Below are 26,750 nucleotides of genomic sequence, written 5' to 3'. Positions count from 1 at the left end.
CCCTCTCTCTCTCTAAAATGAATAAACGTTTTTAAAAAAAATTCTTTTTTTTTAATTAAAAAAAAGATTAACATCACCAGGAATGAGAGAGGAACATCAAGTACTCCCTGATACAACGCACTGAAGAGTGACTATAAAACAGCACTTGTACGATATTCTTCCTAAAAATGTATACCATTAATCTAATCATGAAAAAACACCACCACACAGAAGTGCCTGGGTGGCTCCGTCAGTTCGTGACCTACTCTTGATTTTAGCTCAGGTCAGGATCTCACGGTTCATGAGTTCCAGCTCCACATTAGGCTCTGCACTGACAGTGCGGAGCTTACTTGGGATTCTCTCTCTCCCCTCCCCCACTTGTGCACACTATCTCAAAATAAATTTTAAAAAACTTAAAAAATGTGGGGCGCCTGGGTGGCTCAGTCGGTTAAGTGTCCGACTTCGGCTCAGGGCGTGATCTCGCACTCCGTGAGTTCGAGCCCCACGTCGGGCTCTGTGCTGACAGCTCAGAGCCTGGAGCCTGTTTCAGATTTTGTGTCTCCCTCTCTCTGACCCTCCCCCATTCATGCTCTGTCTGTGTCTCAAAAATAAATAAACGTTTAAAAAAAATTTTTTTTCTTAAAAAAAAAAAAAAGTTTTAATAAAATAAAAAATAAGATTGTAAAAGTCATGAAAGAGGACAGAATGAGGAACTGTCACAGATTGGAGGAGATAAGAAGATAGGACAATTAAATGTAATGTGGAATTTTGGATCGGATCCAGGAACAGGAAAAAGAACACTACTGGAAACAATAAAATTTAAATAAGGTTTATACTTTAGTCACTAGCAGTGCACCAATGTTAAATTCCTAATTTTTTAAATAAATGTACTATGTAAGATGTTAACATTAACGGAAGCTGGACAATGGGTATACAGAAATTCTGTGTACTATTTTTGCAACTTTACATCCAAAATTATTTCAAAATATATAGTTTAAAAAAGAGTAATATAAGGGTAGCTCTAGCAATATATTTTTAAAAGCTTTTAAAAACCCCACCCTCCTAGTATATACAACCAAATTTATTAAGCCATGGCTGAGTAACTTTGCAAATGGCCAAGAGACTTACATAAAAAGTTTAAATAGAAAAAACATATATAGTCTGACTAATCGGCTCTAGTATCGTGACATTAGAAATTCTATCAACCAGAGGCACCTAGATGGCTCAGTCGGTTAGGCGTCCGACTCTCGGTTTTGGCTCAGGTCATGATCTCATGGCTCGAATGATCAAGCCCCACATCAGGCTCTCTGCTGGCAACATGGAGCCTGCTTGGAATTCTCTCTCTCCCTGTCTCTGCCCCTTCCCCCACTTGTGCACATGTGCGTGCACATACTGTCTCTCAAAATAAACATAAAAAAAAAAGGCATGGACCTGTTCAAAGTTTTCTCTCCCTCTCCACCACCCACGCTGTGTCTCTCTCTCTCAAAATAAATAAACTTAAAAATTCTACAAACTAGATACTCAAGGTATGATAAATCACACAAAAGTAATCCACTAAGAAATGGTTCAAATGTTGTTTGAGATACCAGATGTAGTTATTCAGAGCTGCAATTTAAAGCTTTCTAGAAAAATCTCTCATTAGGTTAATAACATTGAAAATAGGAAAGCAATCAGTTGAATTACAACAAGAGTTCATTTGGGCAAAGAATTACATTTATATATTTGTGTTAGTTGTTTTGAGTTTTGCATTTCAAGATTCTCATGACTCATTCACAAAATGAGCAAGGTCATTTTGGATTGTGCTTAAAATCTCTTCTAGCTCTAATACTCTATGACTAAGTTTTTCATGACTATCTTGACTTTATATAACAAATGAGTTTTAGGCAGGCAGAAGCTTTTATTTCTGAATTTCAAAGTAATATTTCACCTGATGAATTTTTAAAAGCTTGGAAAACAACTGCATTTATGCTTAGCTCCCATGAAAATGCTCTTAACTAACTGGATACTTTTCTCTTTATTTACTGCCTTTTAACTTCATGGTAAACTACCAGTGAAATCATTAGTCACTGTAACAAATTCATTAAGTTAACTGAAGAAAATTAATCACATTAAAAATGACTGAACTTTGAGCATTCAACTCTTGTTTTCGGCTCAGGTCATGATCTCAGTTTGTGAGATCGAGCCCCACATTGGGCTCTGGAAAGAAACTCACTCTTCAATGAAAAATAAGCAAAAAAACTTTAAAAACAAATGTTTATATTTGAGAGAGCACAAGCAGGAGCGGCAGAGAGAGGGGCACACAGGATCCGAAGCAGGCTCTGCACTGACAGCAGCGAGCCCAATGTGCAGTACAAACTACAAGATCAAGACCTGAGCCGAAGTCTGACACTTAACCGACTGAGCCACCCAGGTGCCCCAAGCAAAAATAAAAATCCTTTTAAATGCCTAGATAAAATATGTATCCTACACTCATATTTATATTCTTATGACTTTTGCTAAACAAAGACACTAATTAATTCAACTTTGGTATGTTGGACATGCCTAAGTAGACCATTACAATGGAGAACAACATTTTTAATGGCATAAAAATTAAATTAAAACATTTAATTTCATCAAGTTCTGCAGTTTTCGGTTCTTACCTTGAAATGCTAATACACAATTAACTGTTGATCCTTCTATGTAATGTTCAGGCATAGGAGACCATAAAAATGTGTAATAATCACGAGCAGTACTCCATCCAACCTAAAGGAAAATAATAACACAGAGATTATAAGTAGTTTAATACTAGAGTGATATAGCATATTGTCTTTTACTGCATCCTAAAATTAAAACATGGGTCGCTATGTTTACAAATTATTGGGTATTTTAACAAGCCTGTCAAATTTTTATGATTTTTATTAAGCTATAACATAGTGTTATAAAGATCTATATAAATGGAACAGTCCAGTTTCTATTATGTATTAAAAATACAATTTGATACCCAATTTCTCAAGGAAAATCTTAGTATGCACATGATCAAATGTAACAACTCATGTTTCTCTCTATAACTTCACTATACATTAAGTTTTTAAAACTTACTATTTTAGATCTCAAATTTCAGTGTGTTTAGATTTCCTTCTTCCCATTAACGTGGTAACTAAAACTTCACTAATCTCTCATATCAAGTCTTACCTGCAGCCAATTGGTAAATTTTGTAAAAAGGCATGTATTGCCCAGACATTAATATACACATATAGAAAACCTATGTCCCACCTATATCTAAAACATCAACTTACAAAATGTCTATGTTACATGTATCAGTCTATATTTTCTAGACAAACTGTACAGTGTTAAATACTGAGTATTAGAGATGTTTAAAACAAGTACACACATAATTCATTCTACTGTGCTTCACAAATACTACATTTGGGTTTTTTTGTTGTAGCTGTTGTTTTTACAAAGTGAAGGTTTGGGATAACTGAATCAAACAAGTCTATCAGCACCATCTTTCCAACAGCATTTGTCACTTCATAACTATCACATTTTTGGTAATTCTCACAACATTTCAAACTTTTTCATTACTATTGTATTTATTATGGTGATCTGTAAGCAGTGGTCTTCAATGTTATAATTATTTTGGAGTGTCATGAACCACACCCATATAAAATAATGAACTTAATATGTATGTTCTGACTGCTCCACTAACTGGCCCATTACTCTCTCCCTCTCCTCAGACTTCCCTATTCCCTGAGACACGATACTGAAATCAGGCCATTTAACAAACCTACAGTGGCCTTTAAGTGTTCAAGTGAAAGTAAAAGTTGCATATCTCACTCTTAAAATCAAAGAAGTGATTCAGCTTAGCAAGGAAGTATGTCAAAAGCCAAGACAAGCCAAAAGCTATGTGTCTTGCACCAAAGAGCCCAATTAGGAATGCAAAGGAGAAGTGGCTAGGTGGCTCAATGCGTTGAGAGTCCAACGCAGTCGTGATCTGAGGGTTCGTGAGTTCAAGCCCTGCATCGGGCTCACTGCTATCAGTACAGAGCCCACTTTGACCCTCTGTCTCCCTGTCTCCCTCCCTCCCTCCGTCTCTCTCTCTCTTTCTCTCTCTCTCTCTCTGCCCCTCCCCTGCTCATGCTTGCTCTCTCTCAAAAATAAAACATTAAAAAAAAAAAAAAAAAAGGAATTCAAAGGAAAGTTCTTGAAGGACATAAAACTACTACTCCAGGGGCACCTGGGTGGCTCAGTCAGTTGAACATCCGACTTCAGCTCAGGTCATGATCTCCCACTCCTTGAGTTTGAGCCCCCGTGGGGCCCTGTGCTGACAGCTCGGAGCCTGAAGCCTGCTTTGGATTCTGTCTCCCTCTCTCTCTGCCCCTCCCCCACTCATGCTCTGTCTCTCTCTCTCTCTCTCAAAAATGAATGTTTAAAAAAAAAAAAAAAGTACTACTCCAGTGAACACATGAATGGTAAGAAAGCCAAACAGCCTAATTGCTCATATGGAGAAAGTTTTAGTGGTCTGGATAGAAGATCAAACACCACCACAACACTATCTCAAGCCAAAGCCTAATCTAGAGCAAGGCCCTATCCTATCTTCAATTCCATTAAGGCTGAGAGAAGTAAGGAAAGTGCAGGAAAAAACTAGCAAAAGTTGGGTCAGGAGATTTAAGGAAAGAAATGTCTCCATAATATAAAGCACAAAGCACAGCAGCAAATGTTAATGTAGAAGCTATAATAAGTTATCCAGAAGACATAGCTAAGATATTTAATGAAGGTGGCTACACTAAACAACAGATTTTCAATGTAGATGAAACAGCCTTTATATTGAAAGAAGGAGCCATCTAGGGCTTCAGAGCTAGAGAGAAAAGTCAATGCCTGGCTTCAAAGCTTCAAATGACAGGCCAATTTTCTTGTTAAGGGCCGATGCAGCTGGTAATTTAAGTTGAAGCCAATTCTCATTTACCGTCTCAAAATTTCTAGAATTATGCTAAATCTACTCTGCTTATGCTTTATAAATGGAGCAAAGCCTGTACAATGGCACATCTGTCCGTAACATGGTTTACTAAATAATTTTAAGCCCACTATTGAGACCTACTGCTCAGAAAAAAAGATTCCTTTCAAAATCTTACTGCTCATTCACAAAGCAGCTGTTCACTCAAGAGCTCTGATGAAGATATACAAGGTTAATGTTGTTTTCATGCCTGCTAACACAACATCCATTCTACAACCCATGGATCAAGAGGAATTTCAACTTTCAAGTCTTATTACTCAAGAAATACATTCTGTAAGGCTATAGCTGCCATAGCGATTCCTCTGATGGATCTGGAAAACCTTCTAGAAAGAATTCACGATTCTAAAACGTTATCATGGGAACAGCTCAAAACATCAACAGGAGCTTGAAGAAGCTGATTCCAACCCTCACGGCTGACTTGGAGGGTTCAAGACTTCAGTGGAAACAGTAACTACAGATGTGGCGGAAACAGGAAAAGAACTAGATGTAAAGCCTGAAGATGTGACTGAATTGCTGCAATCTCATGATAAAACTTGAGTGGATGAGGATTTGCGTCTTATGGAGGAGCAAAGAATGTGTTCTTGAGATGGTGCAGACTGCTGAAATGACAACAAAGGATTTAGAATATTATAGGAACTTAGTTTATAAAACAGCAGTAGGGTTTGAGAGGATTGACTCCAGTTCTGGAAAAACGTCCTACTGTGGGTAAAATGCTACCAAACAGCATTCACTGCATGCTACACAAAAACTGTGAAAGGAAGAGTCAATGCATGTGACCAACTTCACTGTTTTTTTTTGTTTTTTTTTTTTTAAGCAAACTCCACTCCCCAGTATGGGGCTCAAACTCACAACCCCAAGATCAAGAGTCACATGCTCTACCAACTGAGCCATCCACGTGCCCCTTTTGTTGTCTTATTTTAAGAAATTGCCACAGCCAGCCCAACCTTCAGCAACCATCACCCTGACCAGTCAGCAGCCATGAATCATCAAGGCATAACCAGCAAAAATATTATAAATCACTGAAAGCTCAGATGATGGTTAACATTTTAGCAATAAAGTATTTTTTAGTTAAGATATACATCATTTTTTTTTTAGACATAATGCTATTACGCACTTAACAGACTACAATACAGTGTAAACATAACTTTATATGCACTGGGAAACCAAAGAAAATCATGACTTACTTCACTGTAGTGACCTGGAACCCAACCAAGCTATGCCTATACTAGATATCTATTTGCAGGTAATATAAGAAATTATGCCTCATCCACAGGGTTAGATTATACATATGTTCTATAATTCTGATAAACCTAGGATTATAGATTACAGAACACTGAAACTAGAAGAATATTAGCAATCTTTAGTCTCTCAAGGAATGTTTTCAAACTGTAGGTCACAATCCAGTAAGAAGTGGTAATATCAATTTAGTGGTTCACAGCCCTATTTATTTTTTAATTATACAGAATTAGAAGTATGAGTGCATAAAGGCTAAATTACACTTCCTGAAAATTTATTTCCGGTGTATTTGCGTACAACTTTTTGCTAGGTCAAATCACATTTCTTTCTTTCTGTATGTCACAGTCAAGAAAACCATTTGAAAACATTTGAAAGATGCTATTCGTCTCTACAGATGAGAAGTTTGAGTAATCCATGATGATCTACTTCACTTAAAGGCTGCTATTTTTTCCTCTCAGAACTGTTAGAAGAATGAGATTAGATGATGAACATAAAAGCAACACCCAACTGAGTGCCTGACCCACGGTAAGCACTCCATAAACGGTAGTTTTTGCAAGCACAGTATATTACAGTGACTAAGACCACAGGAAGTTAAGGTCAGACTGCCAGAAAGAGCACTTACTAGCTATATGACTTCAGACAAGTTATTCTGTTCCCTCCTCTTTAAAATGGAGATGATGGTAACAATCTCAAAGGGCTGTGTATTAAATAATTCCCATAAAGCAATCAGCACAGAGCTGAGCACACTGGTATTCATTAAATGTTACCATTCATTAATACCCAAGGACACAGAGCCTATTAGGGACAGTGATCTTGATTTTATGATGCTCTCTCCCCTCACTTTAGATCCCCCAATGCTTCACCATCTCCTAAAAAAGAGCCCATCTGAAGTTCTTCCAACAGATACACCTGGTACAAATCAAAGCTTGTATTCTTTGTCTCTGTCCATTTACTGATCTTGAAAGAAACACTTATCTAGAGCCACATCTTTCTTGGAAGAAGGAAAGAAGGGAAGAAGGGAAGAAGGAAAGAAGGAAAGAAGAAGGAAAGAAGGAAAGAAGGAAAGAAGGAAGGAAAGAAGGAAGGAAAGAAGGAAGGAAAGAAGGAAAGAAAGAAGGAAAGAAAGAAGGAAAGAAAGAAGGAAAGAAAGAAAGGAAGATAGATAGATAGATCTCCCTAAGTGAACAGGCTCTACCTGGACCAGGTAGTCAAGAGAAGGAAAAACGGAGTGTGCCATTTAACTTCTGAATGACTGACACACAAAACTGCAAACATCACAATTACAGGTATCTGATTCAAGTGGCACTGGGAATAGCAGTTAACAGAGACTTACTGAATGTTTGTTTTGTAGTAAGTATTATCATATTACAAACTAAGAAACTAGTGAAAGGCTAGGAAATAGCAGAGTTAGGATTTGAACGTAAAGTTTAAACTCTTAACCACCAGGACACTACTCACTCCTTTCCTGGCAAGATATGTAATACTTTCATACCTTCTGAAATTCCACCACTTTCAACACTGAGTCGGTAACTACATAATTCTTAAAAGAAGTGCAGTTGACAAAAGAGAAACAGCAAAGAGCGAAAGCTCTGTTTGTAGCTAAGAAAAACAAAATGGGAGAAATGAGATCCATTATCATATAAGAAAAATATGTGTAACAAAAGAGATGTTGAGTGGTTTGGTCTTTGCTGTGTTTTCTCCAAGTGAATCACAATAGCTCAGGCTATTCCTTATTGGTTGCCTACACTGGTAACTTAGAAAGTCTATCTAACATTTTGCTTTCCTTTACTGCCTCTATGTCTGGCCAACTCTTCTCAAGAGAAGTAGTTGACGGTGCTACGAGATGTCAAAGGTATCCCCTGCTGAGACCACTGAGGAGACGGTCAAGATGCAACCCAGAGTATAAAGTATAAAACTGTGCTTTAAACTCCTTTTGAGTAAGAAACACTGAACAATGGATCTTAGGTCACTCTGGAAGGGCCATGTCAGGCACACATAAAAAAATAAATGTAGGGGCGCCTGGGTGGCTCAGTCAGTTAAGCAACTGACCTCAGCTCAGGTCATGATCTTGTGGTTTGTGGGTTCAAGCCCCGCGTCGGGTTCTGTGCTGACAGCTAAGAGCCTGGAGCCTGCTTCGGATGCTGTGTCTCCCTTTCTCTCTGCTCTGCCCCTGCTTGTTTTGTCTCTCAAAAATAAATAAAAGTTAAAAAAAAAAAATTTTTTTTAATAATAAATAAATAAATGTAAAAGTCTCTCTATCTGGAAAGATACAAAGTACAGGCTCCTTTAGGATAGGTATGGCTTGCACCTAAACTCACGTGAAAATACAGCAGAGCAGGTCATAATGGAAAAAACACGGTACACCTCTGGAAATTATGTACAAGTGCATAAGAACAGTAAATATCTAATTAAAAAAGCCAGACAACAAAGTGTCCAAGTCACAGCTTGTTTTTATTTTCCTGGTCACGTGGTTAAAACATGATTGGAATTCAGATTTCAGAACTCAGACTACAGATTTCAATCCCTTAAAATGCAAGGGAATTTGCCTTTTAGTCTACTAGCGGCAAATGGAAAGAAAATACATTTAGAATTGATAACAGCAATTTTAAAACAATGAAAAATGACAAGAATAACAACTTAGAACAAAGGAACAAAGTTCCCATGACTGCCAAAACACTTTGCTTCTAAGAGCTGCACTTGAATCAAGTTAAGAGGGCATATCTATACTAAGGAAGGAACCAAAGCAACCGTTATTGCACATAGTTTAGTTTGAGGAATTACCAAAGTACTAGGCATAATTCTTCTACTAATGCAATAGTAAAACAAAAGCATAAAAAGGAAAGGAAACAAGGATAACATGGAAGGAAAAAAACCCACAAATGTTTTCCCTTTATTCTTTTTAAACTGATTTATTTATTTTGAGAGAAAGACAGAGCAAGCAGGGGAGGGGCAGAGAAAGAGGGAGAGAATCCCAAGCAAGCTCTGCACTGTCAGCACCGAGCCGGATGCAGGGCTCGAACTCAAGAAACCGTGAGATCATGACTTGCGCCGAAACCAAGAGTGGGCACTTAACCGACTGAGTCACCCAGGTGCCCATGTTTTCCCTTTAAATAGGATTAACATTTCAGAAAAATATGTTGGATGAGAAGCACGGACAATAAAGGAAATTCTGAGACGGAACGTAAAGATCAGAAGGACATCAAGATTACCTAGTAAAATTAAGATATTAATAAATTCTGGAGAAACCTTAACAGAACAAAAGACAAACATTAGGGACAGCATACAAAGAGCACTTGTAAAGTGAGAAACAGACTCAGAGGGACTGATTTTAGGGGAGAGGTAAAGGAAGACAGACTTAAGAGCTGGGAGTAAGAAAGGCACTGAAAATAAATGTTAGTTATATATGGATAAATACATAATCTACAAAATAGTATAAAATGAGCCTATGGATGTTTAAAAGCTAGAAAAATATACACCAAACTTAACAACAGGTATTTCTGGGGAAGGTGGGGGTACAATGGATAAGGGCATGCATTTTCTTTCTTTTGTATATTCTGTAGTTTCCCAAAATCACTTATAAGAATAAAGATCCTCCCTTTTTAAAAGAAAAAGAACTCCAAAAATGCCTAAATATACATGAGGAGAAAGTAATGCTGATTGTAAAATAGAAGTATCAACCAGTATAAACGTCCCTCCATAAGACAAAACGTTACAAAGCTACTTATATTAAGAAAGTGACAGGGGCACCCGGGTGGCTCAGTTGGTTCAGCTCAGGTCATGATTAGGATTTGTGAGTTTGAGCCCCGCATCAGGCTCTGTGCTGATGGCTCGGAACCTAGAATCTGCTTCAGATTCTGTGTCTCCCTCTCTCTCTGCCCCTCTCCTACTTACACTCTGTCTCCCAAAAATAAATAAAAACATTTTAAAAATTAAAAAAAAACAAGAAGAAAAAGATAAAGAAAGGGACTATCAGGGTGCCTGTCTGGTGTGGTTGGTGGAGTATGCAACTCTTTACTCAGGACTGTGGGTTTGAACCCCCTGCTGGATATAGATTAAAATCTTAAAAAATCTTTCAAAAAATCTTGTAAAGAAGTGATTATAATCCTAAGTGAAAAAATTCAGGGCATAAAAAAGGGCATGCAATATTATTCAAACTACTTTCAAAATATATGCAATAGAAAAAGTGAAAGTCTTCCTTTAATTAAAAAAAGATTGGAAGGAAATACTTAAACATTAATAGTATTAGCCACTGTTACTAGATAGGAATATAGTTGGGCAAGAAGACTGCTGATCATCTTAATTTTTTTAATACTTTATTCCAAGTTTTCTAACATTATGATTATTTTACAATTATTTTATTTTTAGGAGAATACTTTTTAAAAACAAAATGAGACAAGGTTCAAGGGAGACCAAGGCAGAAAAGCAGAAAAAGCAAAAAGAAGAGAATATGAAAAGGAAATATGAGAAGGAAAGGAGAAACAATGAAAAACAAACAAAAGCTTGAAACAAGATATTCATGCATAAAATCACTGCTCAGTTTCACTGTCCACACCAGGAAATTAAGGTGTTTTTTTTTTTAACCTGGTCGGCGGTGTGATGTGTGAAAACAGTATCTTACTGGGAAGCATGGTCTGCCTAAAAAGACTTTGGAAACATGACGATCACTGCATTCCCAATTTCCTCACCTAGAAAAGTATCTGAAACATGAGAACTGTTAAGTCTCCTTCTCAAGTCTTAAAAAAAACCAAAAATCTCATGGACCTTTAGTTTATTAAAAATTATTTTAATTATAAGGTAATTTAATTTGTACTAAGCATAAATCTAAATGTAAATTCCTTGTGCTTATATATTTGTACAACTAAAACCAAATCAAATTCATAACAACTAGGGGCACCTGGGTAGCTCAGTCGGTTGAGCATCCAACTCTTGATTCTGGCTCAGGTCACAACTCCAGGGTCATGGATCGAGCCCCATACTGGGCCCCCCACTGAGCATGGAGCCTGCTTAAGATTCTCTCCCCGCCCCCTTGCCCCCATCTCCCCTACTCACATGCTCGAAAATAAATTTAAAAATTAAAACAAATAATAAACAAACATAACTAAAACAAAAATAAAACTCAAACATAATGTGATATATTTTACTGCAATTAATGTTGCATTTACAATAAAAATACAGCATGAGATCTAATTCTAAATCTTTTCCTCTATTTTTACTTCAACTCTATCACTCATAAAATGCGTGTTGAACTTACTAGGAACTCTGTTGCTAATTTTAGATAACGAGATCTCTCAAACTGCCAGAGAACATTTTTTTTTTAAGTTTATTATTTTAAGAGAGTGGGAGGGGGTGAGGGAGAATCCCAAACAGGCTCCACACTGTCAGCCCAGAGCCCAATACAAGGCCGAACTCATGAAACTGTGAGATCATGACCTGAGCTGAAACCAAGAGTCAGCTGCTTAACCAAATGAGCCACCCAGGCGCCCCCAGAAAACAATTCTTGAATGCCAGTTTACATGAGGTTCAAGATTCAGCTCCAAAGTTTAATGAATAACTGTAAGTCACTTCTCTCTGGACCTCCATTCCATTATCTGTAAAATGGGAACTATAATGTTCTGATGAAAAATCTTTGCAAAGTATAAATAAACCAGTGTTACGTGTTTATTTTAGTTATAATCAAAAACAGTCCATACAGAGGAGAGGGAAACTACAAGGAAAAAATAAAAATCTCCAACCCAGTCTACATCCCTTGACTAGCTTCATTCATTTCTCTACCCAACTTCATAATCAGTTAATCATATCAACAGAGCACCTAAATCCACCCTAGTATCCTTTGTCTTCTTGAATTCCCTTCCCATTCTCTCCCCCACCTTTACCTCTCCAAATCGCAATCTCAATGATTACCACCTTGGAATTCTTCACTCATAATTCTGGGTGCTAAACCTTTCTGGATAAAATCCTAAAACTGATGCTCAGCAATCTCCAATTCCCTATGACATTCTTCCACAGTAACAGAACCAAATCTTCTGCATACTCAAGTCCCCTCAACTCTTAATAACACATAACCTTGTTCCTCCTTACTGAATATACCGAAGCCATGAATGAGTTCCACTCCAAATTCATTCAACTAATTGCTGACAAACCCCCATGGATTCTACTTAGGGATTATTACCTACAACTGACTCCCTTTTCTACCGTAGGCCTTCATTATCCCACCTAGGAAATTAGGATAGTCTAAACATTTTCCCTGCCTCCATTCTCTTCTAATTCCAATTAATCTCACTCAACCCTCCAAAATAAAAATTCACCTCTAAACTTTATTCCTCAGCCAGATATTAAATCCATAACGTAATCCAAACCAACCATTCATCTTTTTTTAATGTTTATTTATTTTGGAGAGAGAGCATGCACGCAAGCACAAGCAGGGGAGAGGGGCAGAGGGAAAGAAAAAGAATCCCAAGCAGGCTCCAAGCTGTCAGTACAGAGACCGAAGCAGGATTCAATCTCAAACTGTGAGATCATGACCTGAGCTAAAATCAAGAGTTGGTCACTTAACTGAGCCACCAGATGTCCTCCCCATTTATCTTCTAAAACTGTTACCTGTCCCAGGCAAATCAAATTCCTTAACACTTTCTCAAAACATACCACACACACCTTCCTTTCATTCCTTCTCCCTTAGAGCTACCATCTGGGCACTTTCTCCCTGCTTGCCTGTCAATATCATATCTATCAAAATCATCCTAGAGGGCAATTTGCAGTATGCATAAAGTGTTTAAAACATGCAATAAACATGGCAATTCCACTTTATTAAACATGATTTCTTGAGTCTTCCCATAGATTCTGAAATTTTTACTGTATGCCTGAAATTACTATGGACTTCTAAAGTATTATCTAGGGAATTCTATAATCCAAGGGCATTCTACACAATTGTATTCACTTATATATTTATTTCTTGAAGAAAAGTTATAGTCCCTGGAGTACACAAGAGATAGTTTAGCATTACCAAAGCAAAAAATATAAAGCAGGCAATGACAAAAAAAAATAAAGTTTTCAATCAAATCATATAAAGAAGCCTTATAAGGCACAGTGGTAAAGTTATTTAATGTTGGCATTATTCCATAGATGATAAAGAACCACTTAAGAGTTTAAAACCAAAGGAAGATATGCTCAGATTTTCATTTTATATTATAGTTTTTATAGAGTAGTTTGAAGAATAGATTGGGGGGGAGGGGGCAAGAATGAAAGCAGAGAAAACAAGTAACCTATTGCAATAGTCCTGTAAAGAGATAAGGAGGCATAAGTCTACGGCAGTGATATTACAAATAAAGAAATAAATAGGCAGTAAAATGGATGGAACTGGTGTTTGACTAAATATGAAGGGAAATACAATTTATCATACACCAGCCTAAATACCTACATATACAAAGACATACCACTACCCATAACAAACCTACAAACAGTTTAGACTAACACTGAAGGTCCTCCATTAACAGACTAAAGCTTAATTCCACACTTATCTCTCTCCACTTCCCTAAATGAAACATATGTTCCAGTCAAACTAACCTGTACTCATAACATTCTCAACTTAATGCCTTTGCTTATACCACTTTCCTGTCAGAAATGCCCCTCCCTTCCTTTAAAAAAATTTTTTTAGGGGTGCCCAGGTGGCTCAGTCAGTTGAACATCCGACTTCGGCTCAGGTCATGATCTCACGGTTGGTGAGTTCGAGCCCCGTGTTGAGCTCTGTGCTGACAGCTCAGAGCCTGGAGCCTGCTTTGGATTCTGTGTCTCCCCCTCTCTCTGCCCCATCCCCACTCATGCTGTCTTAAAAATAAATAAAACATTAAAATTTTTAATTTTTTTTTAACATTTATTTTTGAGAGACATAGTGAGACAGAGCACAAGTGGGAGAGGGGCAGAGAGAGAGAGAGCAGGGGCACAGAATCTGAAGCAGGCTCCAGGTTCTGAGCTGTGAGCACAGAGCCCGACGCAGGGCAGGGCTTGAACTAGAAGACTGCAAGATCAAGACCTGAGCCCAAGGTGGAGGCCCAACCAACTGAGCCACCCAGGCGCCCCTCCCTTCCTTTAATCTTATTTCCCTACTATATTCTTCCCTGACCCATTCTTGCACAAAACACCAATTCTCACTCAGTTTAACTTGATACTCTTAGCTCACATAAAATCAAAACAGGTACTGATTTCATAAAATGCTTACAATGAGTGTGTCTCCATTTTGGAATTTGACTTAAGAAACAAAACAAAAAAATAGTAAATGACTCCTCTATCAGGCAAAATCAAGGAAGGAGGGATTCAAAATGAAACTGAAAGCGCAACTGGGTGGCTCAGTCAGCTGAGCATCCAATGCTTGATTTCGGCTCAGGTCATCATCCCAAGGTCACTGATCAAGCCCTGCGGGCTCCACACCAAATGGGGAGCCTGCTTAAGATTCTCTCTCCCTCTAGCCAACTAATCTTTGACAAAGCAGGAAAGAATATTCAATGGAATAAAGACAGTCTCTTCAGCAAGTGGTGCTGGGAAAACTGGACAGCGACATGCAGAAGAATGAACCTGGACCCCTTTCTTACACCATACACAAAAATAAACTCAAAATGGATGAAAGTTCTCAATGTAAGACAGGAAGCCATCAAAATCCTCGAGGAGAAAGCAGGCAAAAACCTCTTTGACCTTGGCTGCAGCAACTTCTTACTCAACACGTCTCCAGAGGCAAGGGAAAGAAAAGCAAAAATGAACTACTGGGACCTCATCAAAATAAAAAGCTTCTGCACAGCAAAGGAAACAATCGGCAAAACTAAAAGGCAAGTGACAGAATGGGAGAAGATATTTGCAAATGACATATCAGATAAAGGGTTAGTATCCAAAATCTATAAAGAACTTATCAAGCTCAACACCCAGAAAACAAATAATCCAGTGAAGAAATGGGCAAAAGACATGAACAGATGCTTCTCCAAAGACGACATCCAGATGGCCAACCATCACATGAAAAAATGCTCCACATCACTCACAATCAGGGAAATACAAATCAAAACCACAATGAGATACCACCCTCACAGCTGTCAGAATGGCTAACATTAACAACTGAGGCAACGACAGATGTCAGTGAGGACATGGAGAAAGAGGATCTCTTTTGCACTGCTGGTGGGAATGCAAGCTGGCACAGCCACTCTGGGAAACAGTATGGAGGCTGCTCAAAACATTAAAAACAGAACTACCTTATGACCCAGCAACTGCACTGCTAGGCATTTATCCAAGGGATACAGGGATGCTGTTTTGTAGGGGCACATGCACCCCCATGTTTATAGCAGCACTATCGACAATAGCCAAAGTATGGAAAGAGCCCAAATGCCCATTGATGGAGGAATGGATAAAGAAGAGGTGGGGTGAGGTGGGGTGAGGTGGGGTGAGGTGGGGTGAGGTGGGGTGAGGTGGGGTGGGGTGGGGTGGGGTGGGGTGGGGTGGGGTGGGGTGGGTGGGTGTGTGTGTGTGTGTCTCTACACACAAATGGAGTATTACTTGGCAATCAAAAAGAATGAAATCTTGCCATATGCAACTACATGGATGGAACTAGAGGATGTTATGCTAAGCGAATTAGTCAGAGAACGACAAACATATGACTTCACTCATATGAGGACTTTAAGATACAAAACAGATGAACATAAGGGAAGGGAAGCAAAAATAATATAAAAACAGGGAGGGGGACAAAACATAAAAGATTCTTAAATATAGAGAACACACACAAGGTTCCTGGAGGGGTTGTTGGGGGGGGGGGGGGGGAATGGACTAAGTGGGTAAGGGGCATTAAGGAATCTATTCCTGAAATCATTGTTGCACTGTACGCTAACTTGATGTAAATTTTAAAAATTAATAAATTATTTAAAAAATAATAAAAGATTCTCTCTCCTTCTCCCCTACGCACACGCTCTCTAATAAAATAATAAAAGGAAATGTCATTGCATGCCAAACTTTAAAAAAAAAAAAAATTCAACAAAATAATGTTTATTTTTGAGAGAGAGGGGGAGAGAGAGGGAGAGGGGGGGAGAGGGGGGGAGAAGGGGGGAGAGGGGGGGAGGGGGGAGAGGGGGGGAGGGGGGAGAGGGGGGGGGGGAGGGGGGGGAGGGGGGGGGAGGGGGGGGAGGGGGGGGAGAGGGGGGAGAGGGGGGAGAGGGAGGGAGAGGAGAGGGAGAGGGAGAGGGAGGGAGGGAGAGGGAGGGAGAGGGAGGGAGGGAGAGGGAGGGAGGGAGGGGAGAGGGAGGGAGAGGGAGGGAGAGGGAGGGAGGGAGAGGGAGGGAGAGGGAGGGAGAGGGAGGGAGGGAGGGAGAGGGAGGGAGGGAGGGAGGGGGAGGGAGGGAGGGAGGGGGAGGGAGGGAGGGGGAGGGAGGGAGGGGGAGGGAGGGAGGGAGAGGGAGGGAGGGAGAGAGAGACAGAGTATGAGCAGGAGACGGGTAGAGAGAAAGGGAGACACAGGATCACTAGCAGGCTCCAAGCTGTCAGCACAGAGCCCGAAGCAGGGCTCAAAGTCGCTTAACCAACTGAGCTACCCAGGTGCCCCTTGTTCAATAGTTTTTCTGCCCTCCTCACTCTGTACAGCCATTTTTCACTTCTAGATACCCTCAATGTCCCTAATTCTAGCAGCAACTCTTCTTTTCTAGTTTGCTGCTTAACTTATACACACCAATCAAAATTTCAGAACCATTAAAATCAGATCTAAAATAAATTTATTCTGAGGGAGAATCTAGAGGAACCCAGTAGGAAAGTTTTACTGTTGACATTTATGACATTTTGAATATTCAAATGACTTAAAATTTTATTTAAGTAATCTCTACATTCAAAGTGGGGCTTGAACTCGACTCCAAGATCAAGAGTCACATGCTCTTCCAACTAAGCCAGCCAGGCACCCCAAAGAGATTCTCTTGTTTTAGTTCTCTACTACATTGTAAAGAGTTGAAATTGCCAGAAAATCTGTAGCACAGTAAAGCACCACCATAATGATCACCTCAATGTAATTCACAAATATTATAAAAAATGGCAAAATTTAAGGACTAGGATACCTGCCATCATAGAGTTTACTATTTAGTCATGTAAAACAGAAAACTCTTATAAAAGCATAAGACAATATGAGCAATATTTAAGCAAGTAGAATAGTAGAGTAACATGGCTATAGAATTGTATAATTAACACTAATTACAAATGACTAGAAGAGACAGTAAATGATATAACAACTCAAAGGAAAAGATCTTTTTTCAGGTAAGGAATGGAGAAAACAGAAGAAAAAAAAAGGATTCTGAAAAGTTTTCACAAGACCTGGAGTGACACTGAACCTTTTGATCAAAGAGAGGTGAGTCTGGCAAATGCAAGTTCCCAGTATTTGTTGTATACTACTCTGTACTGTTAAATATTTCATGTTTACAAAACGTTTAAGTTTACAATTGTAAGAAAGGCCCTCAATGCAGAGTTAAGACGAGGCTTATATAAGCTACGTATCAACCTGCTTAAAAAGAAAACAGAATACCTAAGTGGAAGAAATACACAGAAAGTTCTTACCTTGAATATACCAACCCAATCTTTTGGATGTGGATGGATATATGGAGTTAAGGTGTAATGACATTCCAGGTGTGCATTAGGAAGATAACTCTTGGCCACATTTTGAAAGATGACATGGGCAAAGTTGGAAGTCTGCAAGGGGACTTCTTGAAAGGATGTCATTGTGAATCTGTAACAAGTAAATCATGTAAGTTGAATGAAACCAACTAAAAAAAAACAAAAAAAAAAAACCTTACACCTTCAGAAAATGCTTAACATTGAATGCAAATTACATGAGAATTTGCATGCCATAATTATTGACAAGATATATACTTAGAACTCGTCTTTAAAAATGTGGTTAAATTTTTTTAAATATGCTTAAATATAAAAACACAACCAGGAAATAACAAGTTATAAGATTACTCAGAAAGTTACATAAGGATTAAAAAAACAAAACCAAAATCAAAAACTCTCAACTCTCTTGGAAAGCCTAGCCCATTGTTTCGTTTGCAAGCAAAAGCAAATGAACCAGAAGTGTTTCTATGCTGAACCCTGGAATTTAGTAATTTTCTTCCTCAATCTGACCCATCCTCCTCTAGGTCTTAGGCTCCTATTAATTGATGTTAACCTCTCTGTGTCTGCATTCCTGACCCATGTTCGTGATCCCTTAGACCAGCATTCTCAACCTGAGCTACATATTAAAATCATTAGGGGGTCTCCAAAAAGGGGGGTTGGGTGGCATCTGGCTGGCTCAGTCGGTACGTAGAGCATGTGACTCCTGATCTCAAGGTTGTGAGTTAGAGACCCACAATGGTTACAGAAGTTACTTAAAAATAAAATCTTTAGGGGTGTCTGGTGGCTCAGTCAGCTAAGCAGCCGACTTCAGCTCAGGTCATGATCTCACAGTTCATGAGCTGGGAGCCCAACATCAGGCTCCCTGCTGTTAGCACAGTCTGCTTTGGATACTCTGTCCCCCTCTCTCTGCCCCCACCCATACACGCTCTCTCAAAGAACATTATAAAAAATAATAAAGAACTCAAAAAAAAATGAAAAGATGACAATGACTTTCTGAAGGCAGGATCTGGGGAAGTATGGGTGTGTGCATGCATTTTTTTTTTCTTTAAAAAATAAAGATTACTTGGGGAGACGTTTTAAGATTTTTTAAATAACCTCTACAACAAGAGGCTTGAACTCACAAACCCAGAGATCAAGAGTCTCATGCTGTACCAACTAAGCCACCAAGGCACCCCTCCCCAAGTAATCTTAAGTATTCATTACCACCTCTCACTCATTTCCACAAATGCCCAGACCCAGCCTGTCTTCATTCAGGACTTCTGGTACACGCTTGTTCAGATATCTCAAATCACATAAAATCTCAGCTGGTCTACTTGACACAACTCAGCTTATCTGTTCCTTTCAGCCTATACTGATTTTATACCCTTTCATTCTGGGTTTAATAATCCTACCTTGGCTTCCAGTGTTCATGTGCTCTTTCCATAGATTTACTGATTTAAAAATAAGTTCTTTTTTATGGGCACCCAGGTGGCTCAGTCGTCAAGTATCTGGCTTCAGCTCAGATCATGATCTCACAGTTCAGGAGTTCAAGTTCCACATTGGGTGAGCTCGAGCTCCACTTTGAGTAAAACACTAGCCCCACTTTCTCTCAGTCCCACCCCTTCCTCCCTCTCTCTCAGCTCCTCATAGGATTCTCTCTCTCTGCCCCTTGCTCAACTGCGCCCTCTCTCTCAAAAACTAAGTTGTTGTGTTTTGTTTTTTTTTTTAACGTATAGTGCCAATGAAATACATAGCTGTTGAAAATCTATTACAGATTCAGTGAATGTTCACTGGCTTAGTGAACACCAAGCACAAGAGAGATGGTGAAAATGAACTATAAAAATCTGCAAGACACAAATATTTTCCATATTTTGTACTCTACTTTTTGAGAAAAAGGATACAACTGAGAATTTACTCATAAAAGCCATCTATACGTGTGTCACAGACTCAGTACAATTATTATTGATTCTACAGTACACATAAACTATGACAACATCCCTATGGTACTTGCTTCTTAGTCATCACAACAGAAATCTCCGTGATGGGGAAAAAAGAGGCAAGATTTTTGCCAACCAAATTAATCTCATTTACTTCACAAATCAATAAAGTCTCTATAGGGCAAACACAGCGTTAGTCTATACTCATTTTAACGATTAAAAAAGTCTTGGGGCACCTGGGTGGCTCAGTCGGTAAGCATCTGAGTTGAGCTCAAGTCATGGTTTGTGAGTTCGAGCCCCATGTTGGGCTCTGTGCTGACAGCTCGGAGCCTGGAGCCTGCTTTGGATTCTATGTCTCCCGCTCTCTCTGTCCCTCCCATGCTCATGCTCTGTCTCTGTCTCTCAAAAATAAAGGTTAAAAAAGTCTTTATTGCTAAGAAGATCTCAGACAACATGCTTTTACAATATGTTTCTTTTGCTGACCTATTTGAAATACTAGCAAATTTTTGAAGTTTCAAAATAATAACACTTCAGAAAATATCCACTTTTCTTCTTGTGTCTGCTCAACTTCTATTCAAGTACTGCTTTACTGAAACAATATACTGGACATCTCATAAAGAGAATGTCAATGGTGAACCTAGAGGCCACTGCTAGAATACCAGTCTGGTTGACTGTTAGCTAGGTGTGAGCTCTGCCAGGATTCCAAGGTAAGGAGAGCGCATTCAGTAGCAATCCTTCTAGGTAAGATCTCTGCACTAACAAAAAGGCTTTATGACCAGCAGCCCTATTTCACAGAAGGACTTAACTAGTATTCCCCAGCTGGTATGCCAAAGCCTTCAGTAAAATGAAAAAAGGTAGCACTTACTTACAAATATTGGGAACTCTGCATAAAATAAATGAAGTGTTATTTACTTTGCTGCTTTGAATTGTCTGACCTAATTTGGGCTCAGGGGGATGTCATGGTGCTAATAAAGTCACTAATGATAATCTCTTTTCAAGTCAATGGCTTCATAAAGAAGGAAAAAATAACCCATCAATTCCAGTTTTGAAATATTGTTCAGTACTGGTTATATCAGTAAGAGAAGCTATAGCTAAATCAATGAAACCAACCTCTAGCAGACTCAACTACCAAAACTGAGACAAGTGAATAATATTTTTCTACAAAGAAAATGAATACTTCGGTTTCTCTGAGGAGGGTATTTATTAAGGAGAAAATAAGGCTAGATTAGAATGAGTTGCCATGTTTTTAATTAAAAGCAGTTTAAGAATGAAACTTTTTCTTAAAATTTATGTTTCCTAAAGTAAACTAAATTAACAAAGCTGTGATTATGTTATAAAACAAGGCAGTGAAGTTTAAACTTTTGTTTAACCTCAACTACAACAGTGTCTTAAAAATCCATAATCAATCTTACACTTTTACTTCACTGAAAAGATGAAAAATAGCAAGAAGGTACAGATCTATGTATTTATGTATGTTTGTTTATATGCTTATAAATTGATCAAAAAGGACTCAAAAAGTACACACAACAGTCTTTACTCAAGAGGAATCTGTGTGAAGGCAACTTTTAATTGATATTTTACTAGTATAGATAAATGCATTGTTTTCACTGTTTTAAATAAACATATTAACATAAAGCTGCATTTTTAAACCTTCCCCCAAAATTCAAGTTTTAACAGAAAACCCTAAATCAGACTTTAAGTATATTCATGATTATAAATCTTAAGATAATTTGTGATCCTAATAACCTTAATCTCTCTCCAACACTCCTTCCTCCCTTTTTAAAAATTTCAATGCAATTATAACTACAGAAATGTTTTACAAGTCATTCCACTCTCATTACTAGTTTTTCAAACTTTAAAAATTAAATTCCAATATATTTCCTAGTCATAAAAACTTAACAGGGGTAAATGTAATCTGAATGTAATTACCACATAAATTAATCCATTTCCAATAGTAAAATAAAAATTTCCCATAGAAGTCCTGTTTCACTCCTTACTCAGATAAAGAAATGAAAAGATGGGCAAGCTTTAAAAAATGCTGAAATTCACTGAGAATGTCAATGTATCAAGATGATTCACAGGCAGATTTATACAATATCCATGCACACCGGCTCACACAAACACAAACACGCAGAGACACAAAGCCTAGTGGAGAGGTTAATGTGCAAAGTCACTGCATCACCTTGTGGTAACGCTTGGGAAGTGTAACTTCGCTAACATCCTGAGGAAAAGAACAAACTGCACCTCAGCTGGAGAGGAAATATAGCCCCCCCCCCCCCACACACACACACACACAAAGAGAAATGGAAGCAGCGGGACTAGACCAAATTTTACTTCCCATTCTCTAAAGTACATCTCCAGAAACGTGGGTACGCTAAGATGCAAACGAAGGCTAAGCAAAAATTTTCGACTCAAGAATTAAAGAACCAAACACATTCAGCTGGGAAACCAAGTCTGAAATGCATACACTTGCTGCCTGCAGTGACCTCTTCCATGTTTCCTACTATATTCCCGAACATCTCTAGAGTCGCTTTGTATGAATTATGCTGTAAACTTTATACTATTAAGTCTTTGGTCTAAAATCCAATTATTCTGGGGATTCATCAATATCTAAGGAAAAGACAAATAACGTGCAGTGGGCACTCAGTTAAGTAGCTAAAATAAATTGGGGGGGGGGGGAGGGTAGGGAAGAGGTGGAAGCACTTCAGTGTTGTATTTCTTCCTGCTGGAACTTTTTCAAGCCCAAAACAAATCTGTCTTTTGTGGTAGTATTTTTCCAGTGGCTTCTGCTACTTATTTTATTTTGCTGGACTAGTCCAAAATGTAAGCCTCAGCCAAGCGAACTAGAAAATATACTCTGAATTTTGTTCTGTGTGATAGGATTGTGGTAATTGTGGGTTTTTTTTTTCCCCAAAGTCCTTATCAAGTTAAAGACACTAAACTAATTATAAGTGAAATATCCTGATGTCCAGGATTTATTTGCTTTTAAAACTCCAGGGGGAAAAATGTTTTGGAGGAGATAAAACAAGATTAGCAAAATGGTCGTTCCTTCCACCGCTTGTTCTCCTTTTGCGTATGTTTGTAAGTAAAGATCAGTAATAAAAACTCCATGTATGACCTGCAATAGAACACCTTATATACAGTGAATGACAAACTCAGCAAAAAAAAAAAAAAAAGTCTTTAAAATCTTCAGTTAAAAATATATGAACTTTTAAAATTATCTCCAAACTTCAGTCCCATAGGACACACAAATATCTGAAGGAAAAGCTGTTTAACATTCTAATAGTTTCCAATTATTCATACTTTAGCTCAAAGATTATCAGCTGGTTTATAGAGCAGAAAAATGTTATCTGAAATCTTTTTGGAAGGCAGAAGCAAAGCCAACAATCTGTTAATTTGCACTCTTACAACCAGCATCCCTATCTCTAGAATTCTTTACAGCTGAGTACCACTACACTCTGCCCAGGTGTCACTCATACCACTTTTATTTACTCCGTAGATTGTTTTTAAAGGTGGCTTCTAAAAAAACTCTATCTTGGGGCACCTGAGTGGCTCAGTCAGTTAAGCGTCCAACTCTTGATGTCGCTCAGGTCCTGATCTCAAGATTGGTGAGTTCCAGTCCCGCGACTAGCTCTGCACTGTCAGCACCGCTCTGTGTGGTGTTCTCTCGCTCCTGCGCCCCTCCCCCTGCTCACGCTCTCTCAAAATAAACTTACTTAAAGATTTTATTTTTATTTTTGAGGGGGGTGGGTGGAAGAAGCTGGCTCTGCAGTGAGAGCAGAAAGGCCAGTGCGGGGCTGGAACCCACGAACTGTGAGATCATGACCTGAGCTGAAGTCTGATGGCTAACCGACTGAGCCACCCAGGCGCCCCTCAAAATAAACTTTATTTAAAAAAGAGAGAGAGAGAGAGAAAATAAAAAGCTATGATCTTGGCCCATATAAAGAGAATTTTTATCTTTCTGTAAGGATTTGAGCCAAAATAAACTTTAAAAGCCAGAAGAGCATACAGCCAAAATTTTACTTAGTAATATCCAAAATCCAAAAAACTAAAATCCAATAAACCTCACATATGTATTCCCCCAAAGCACATGAGCATCGTTAGAATGTTTCATATTTAACATTAAAATGGCTACAGCATTAACTGTAAACAGGTATACAACTCAATGTGACTACAAGAAAAAACAACAGGATGTTGAAGTTGCAAAAAATAAATTGAAGAGACCTAATAAGTCATTTCTAACGTAATCAATACTTCGAGAAACCAAGTTTAAGAACAAAACAAAGGCCTGGCCTCAGGCCCTTCTCTCTACCTGTATGGGACTTTGAGGGGCAATCGTCCCACTTTTAGATTAACATGTTATTGAATTCATCTCTTTAAATGATTTGGAACGGAGCACGAAAATCGTAATTAGTGCCACAGTTCGCGCTGTTTGTAGAACTTTTACAATGAGTATAATGCAGACTTGAGTAAGATTTCCCGTCTAAATCCTTGTAAATCCTTGTGCTAAGCAACGTTTGAAGCCTTAAAACCTATTATACAGAAAGTCAAATGCCACCGTGTTTTCAAATAAACCTATTATTAAAAAGGGAACTAAATGTATCAACAGTCACAGACACACACACACACACACACAACCCCACCCACACCCAATTCAAACAAAGATTGCCCCAGGCGAGGAGACCGGTCGGGACCAGACCACAACTTGCGAGCCTGCAGGGTGTTGGGTGGAGGAAAGGGAGAGTTGTGAAATCAAGAAAAGTTGCCTAAGCAAAAGAAGACGTGTGGCTCTCTTAAGACTTTTTTTTTCTTTTTTTGAGATCCCTCGGAACGTTAAGCGTAGGAGCCACCCATAAACAGACGAAAGAAACGTTTACCAGACCTGTAGCCCAGGTGAAGGCTGCGATCCGGCCCCAACAGCTAACTCCGCCCCCCGCCCGCAAACGGAGGCGGCGCAGTGAGTCTCCGCCTCCTTCTCCAACGGCGACACAAACCAAAACACCTGGGTTTCACCCCACCCGAGCAAACCCGAGCCTCGGACTCGACCTGTTTTCCCAAGCTCGCCTACGCCGGCAGCACACATACTGCCCTCAGAGCACACCCTAGAATGGGCCTCGGGCAAGACAGGTTCTTCTTCGGGGGTCCCCCGTGTCACTCGCCCCCGCCACAGTGCCCACGTCCCCCAGGGCTCCCCCCAAATCGCGAAGGCCTATCCCGGGGCCTCCCCGCCGTGTGGGGCGGCCACCCGTCGTTCTTCCCAGCCCCACTGCTAACCGAAGTTGCCCACACCCCCGTTACAACCGTAGTCCAGAAGGAAAAGTTTGTCCTGGGGAAGGAAAGCATCGTCATTTGGCTGCATCGTCACCACGGCGATCATTCCCGAGACTGGCCAGGCCCCTAGACTCTTTAAGAGCTGAGGAGCGTACCGCGAGCCCCCAAAGAGCTCCAGCTGGGGCCCCGCACAAGTCGCTGGAGCCGGTCGGGGAAGGCACTTACCCTGCGAGGAGCCCCAAGACAGAGGGAGCGTTAGAGAGGCTTCCGAGCCGGTGCCGCCATCAGCCGCCGAACCTCTTCCGCCACCACTACCTCTCTCCCCCGACCGGCTACACCTCCCCTCAGTGCCAAAAAGCCGGCGGCACGTCACTTCCGGCTGTGGGCCCGCCCCTTCCGCCACCGCCGCGCTTGGTGGGCCGGGCCATTCAGCTGAAATGAAGTCTCTGCAAACGTGACCTTTCACCAGCTCTGCGGGCGGATCCAAACTCCAGACCGGCCTCTTACCCCGGCTCGGCTACTCCTCCTCTTTCTTCGGCCTCCCAGGAATCGCCCGCAGACCTAGTCAAACAGGGTCCGTTTGGATTTGCGTTTTTCATTTAATTATTACTTTGACCGGAAAGTTAGGTAACTTACCAGTTAGGTTGAAAGGGTAGTCCAAAGTTACATGGACTATTACCATGGCATTGCCCGGCTCTTAAAAATCCTGTCTAAATGAATCCGTTTATTTTATAGATGACAAAGTAGGGAAACGAGAGAAGTGAAGGAGCGGACCACAGGGCTAGGACTGCAACCCCTAACTCGAGAGCTCTAGCCCAACTCCTGGTCCAGTCCTGTGCTTGCTTGACTGAGATTTTGTTCATTGGAAGACCTCGGTTCTAGACGCGATACAGTTCAATGCTCTAGGATTTCCTTTTGTCCCAGCAGTGGTCTCTTTCTGCCCGCACTTCTATGAGTGGTTACCTGCTTTTATTATCTGTGTTATTTTGCTTTTATTATCTGTTATTTTGTGTGTGTGTGTGTGTGTGTGTGTGTGTGTAAATTTTGTCCTATGTTTTCTGTTCAATTATATTTTCTAAAATCACTTTTGACTGTGATGTCTCTTACCTTCCTATAGCAGGCATTCAGTTTGAATCCAAACTCCACGGAAGCAAGTGTTTCTGTTCTATTTCATCCTATTCCTCTGTTGCTATAAAACCCTTTTAAGGGGCGCCTGGGTGGCTCCGTCGGTTAAGCGTCTGACTTCGGCTCAGGTCATGATCTCACGGTCTGTGAGTTCGAGCCCCGCGTCAGGCTCTGTGCTGACAGCTCAGAGCCTGGAGCCTGTTTCAGATTCTGTGTCTCCCTCTCTCTCTACCCCTTCCCTGTTCATGCTCTGTCTCTCTCTGTCTCAAAAATAAATAAACGTTAAAAAAAATTTAAAAAAAAAACTTTTAAAATCATCAATATCTCCAGTAAAGAAAGGATAATTACCTCACATTAAATGCTCTAAATACAGAACATACAGAATCTTGTCATAGTCTTTCATTTTTTTCTTCCACATGCTTAAGATTACAATACCTTCAGGGGCACCTGGGTGGCTCAGTCGGTTGAGTGTCTGACTTGGGCTCAGGTCATGATCTCAAGGCCCGGCCTCCTGCTCTGTGCCAACAGCTCAGAGCCTGGAGCCTGCTTTGGATTCTGTGTCTCCCTCTCTCTCTACCCCTCCTCCACTCGCACTCTGTCTGTCTCTCAAAAATAAACATTAA

The 26,750-nt window shown here is 39.7% G+C and overlaps 1 protein-coding gene across 1 annotated transcript in view; it reads right to left on the bottom strand.

The window, feature by feature from the left end:
* The window catches only part of TAX1BP1 (Tax1 binding protein 1), an 89,342-nt gene extending 63,986 nt beyond the window's left edge, over positions 1-25,356 (bottom strand). The window contains exons 1-3 of the mRNA XM_042968844.1: positions 25,228-25,356; positions 17,762-17,930; positions 2,619-2,721 (exon numbers count right to left, since the gene is read on the bottom strand). Coding sequence (XP_042824778.1) covers positions 2,619-2,721; positions 17,762-17,923 — 265 coding nt within the window. The 5' untranslated portion in view covers positions 17,924-17,930; positions 25,228-25,356. The remainder of the gene's footprint in view (positions 1-2,618; positions 2,722-17,761; positions 17,931-25,227) is intronic.
* Positions 25,357-26,750: the final 1,394 nt, after the last annotated feature.

This window comes from Panthera tigris, chromosome A2, assembly GCF_018350195.1.
Source record: "Panthera tigris isolate Pti1 chromosome A2, P.tigris_Pti1_mat1.1, whole genome shotgun sequence".
NCBI lineage: Eukaryota > Metazoa > Chordata > Mammalia > Carnivora > Felidae > Panthera > Panthera tigris.
This window is presented reverse-complemented; position numbering and strand designations above follow the sequence as displayed.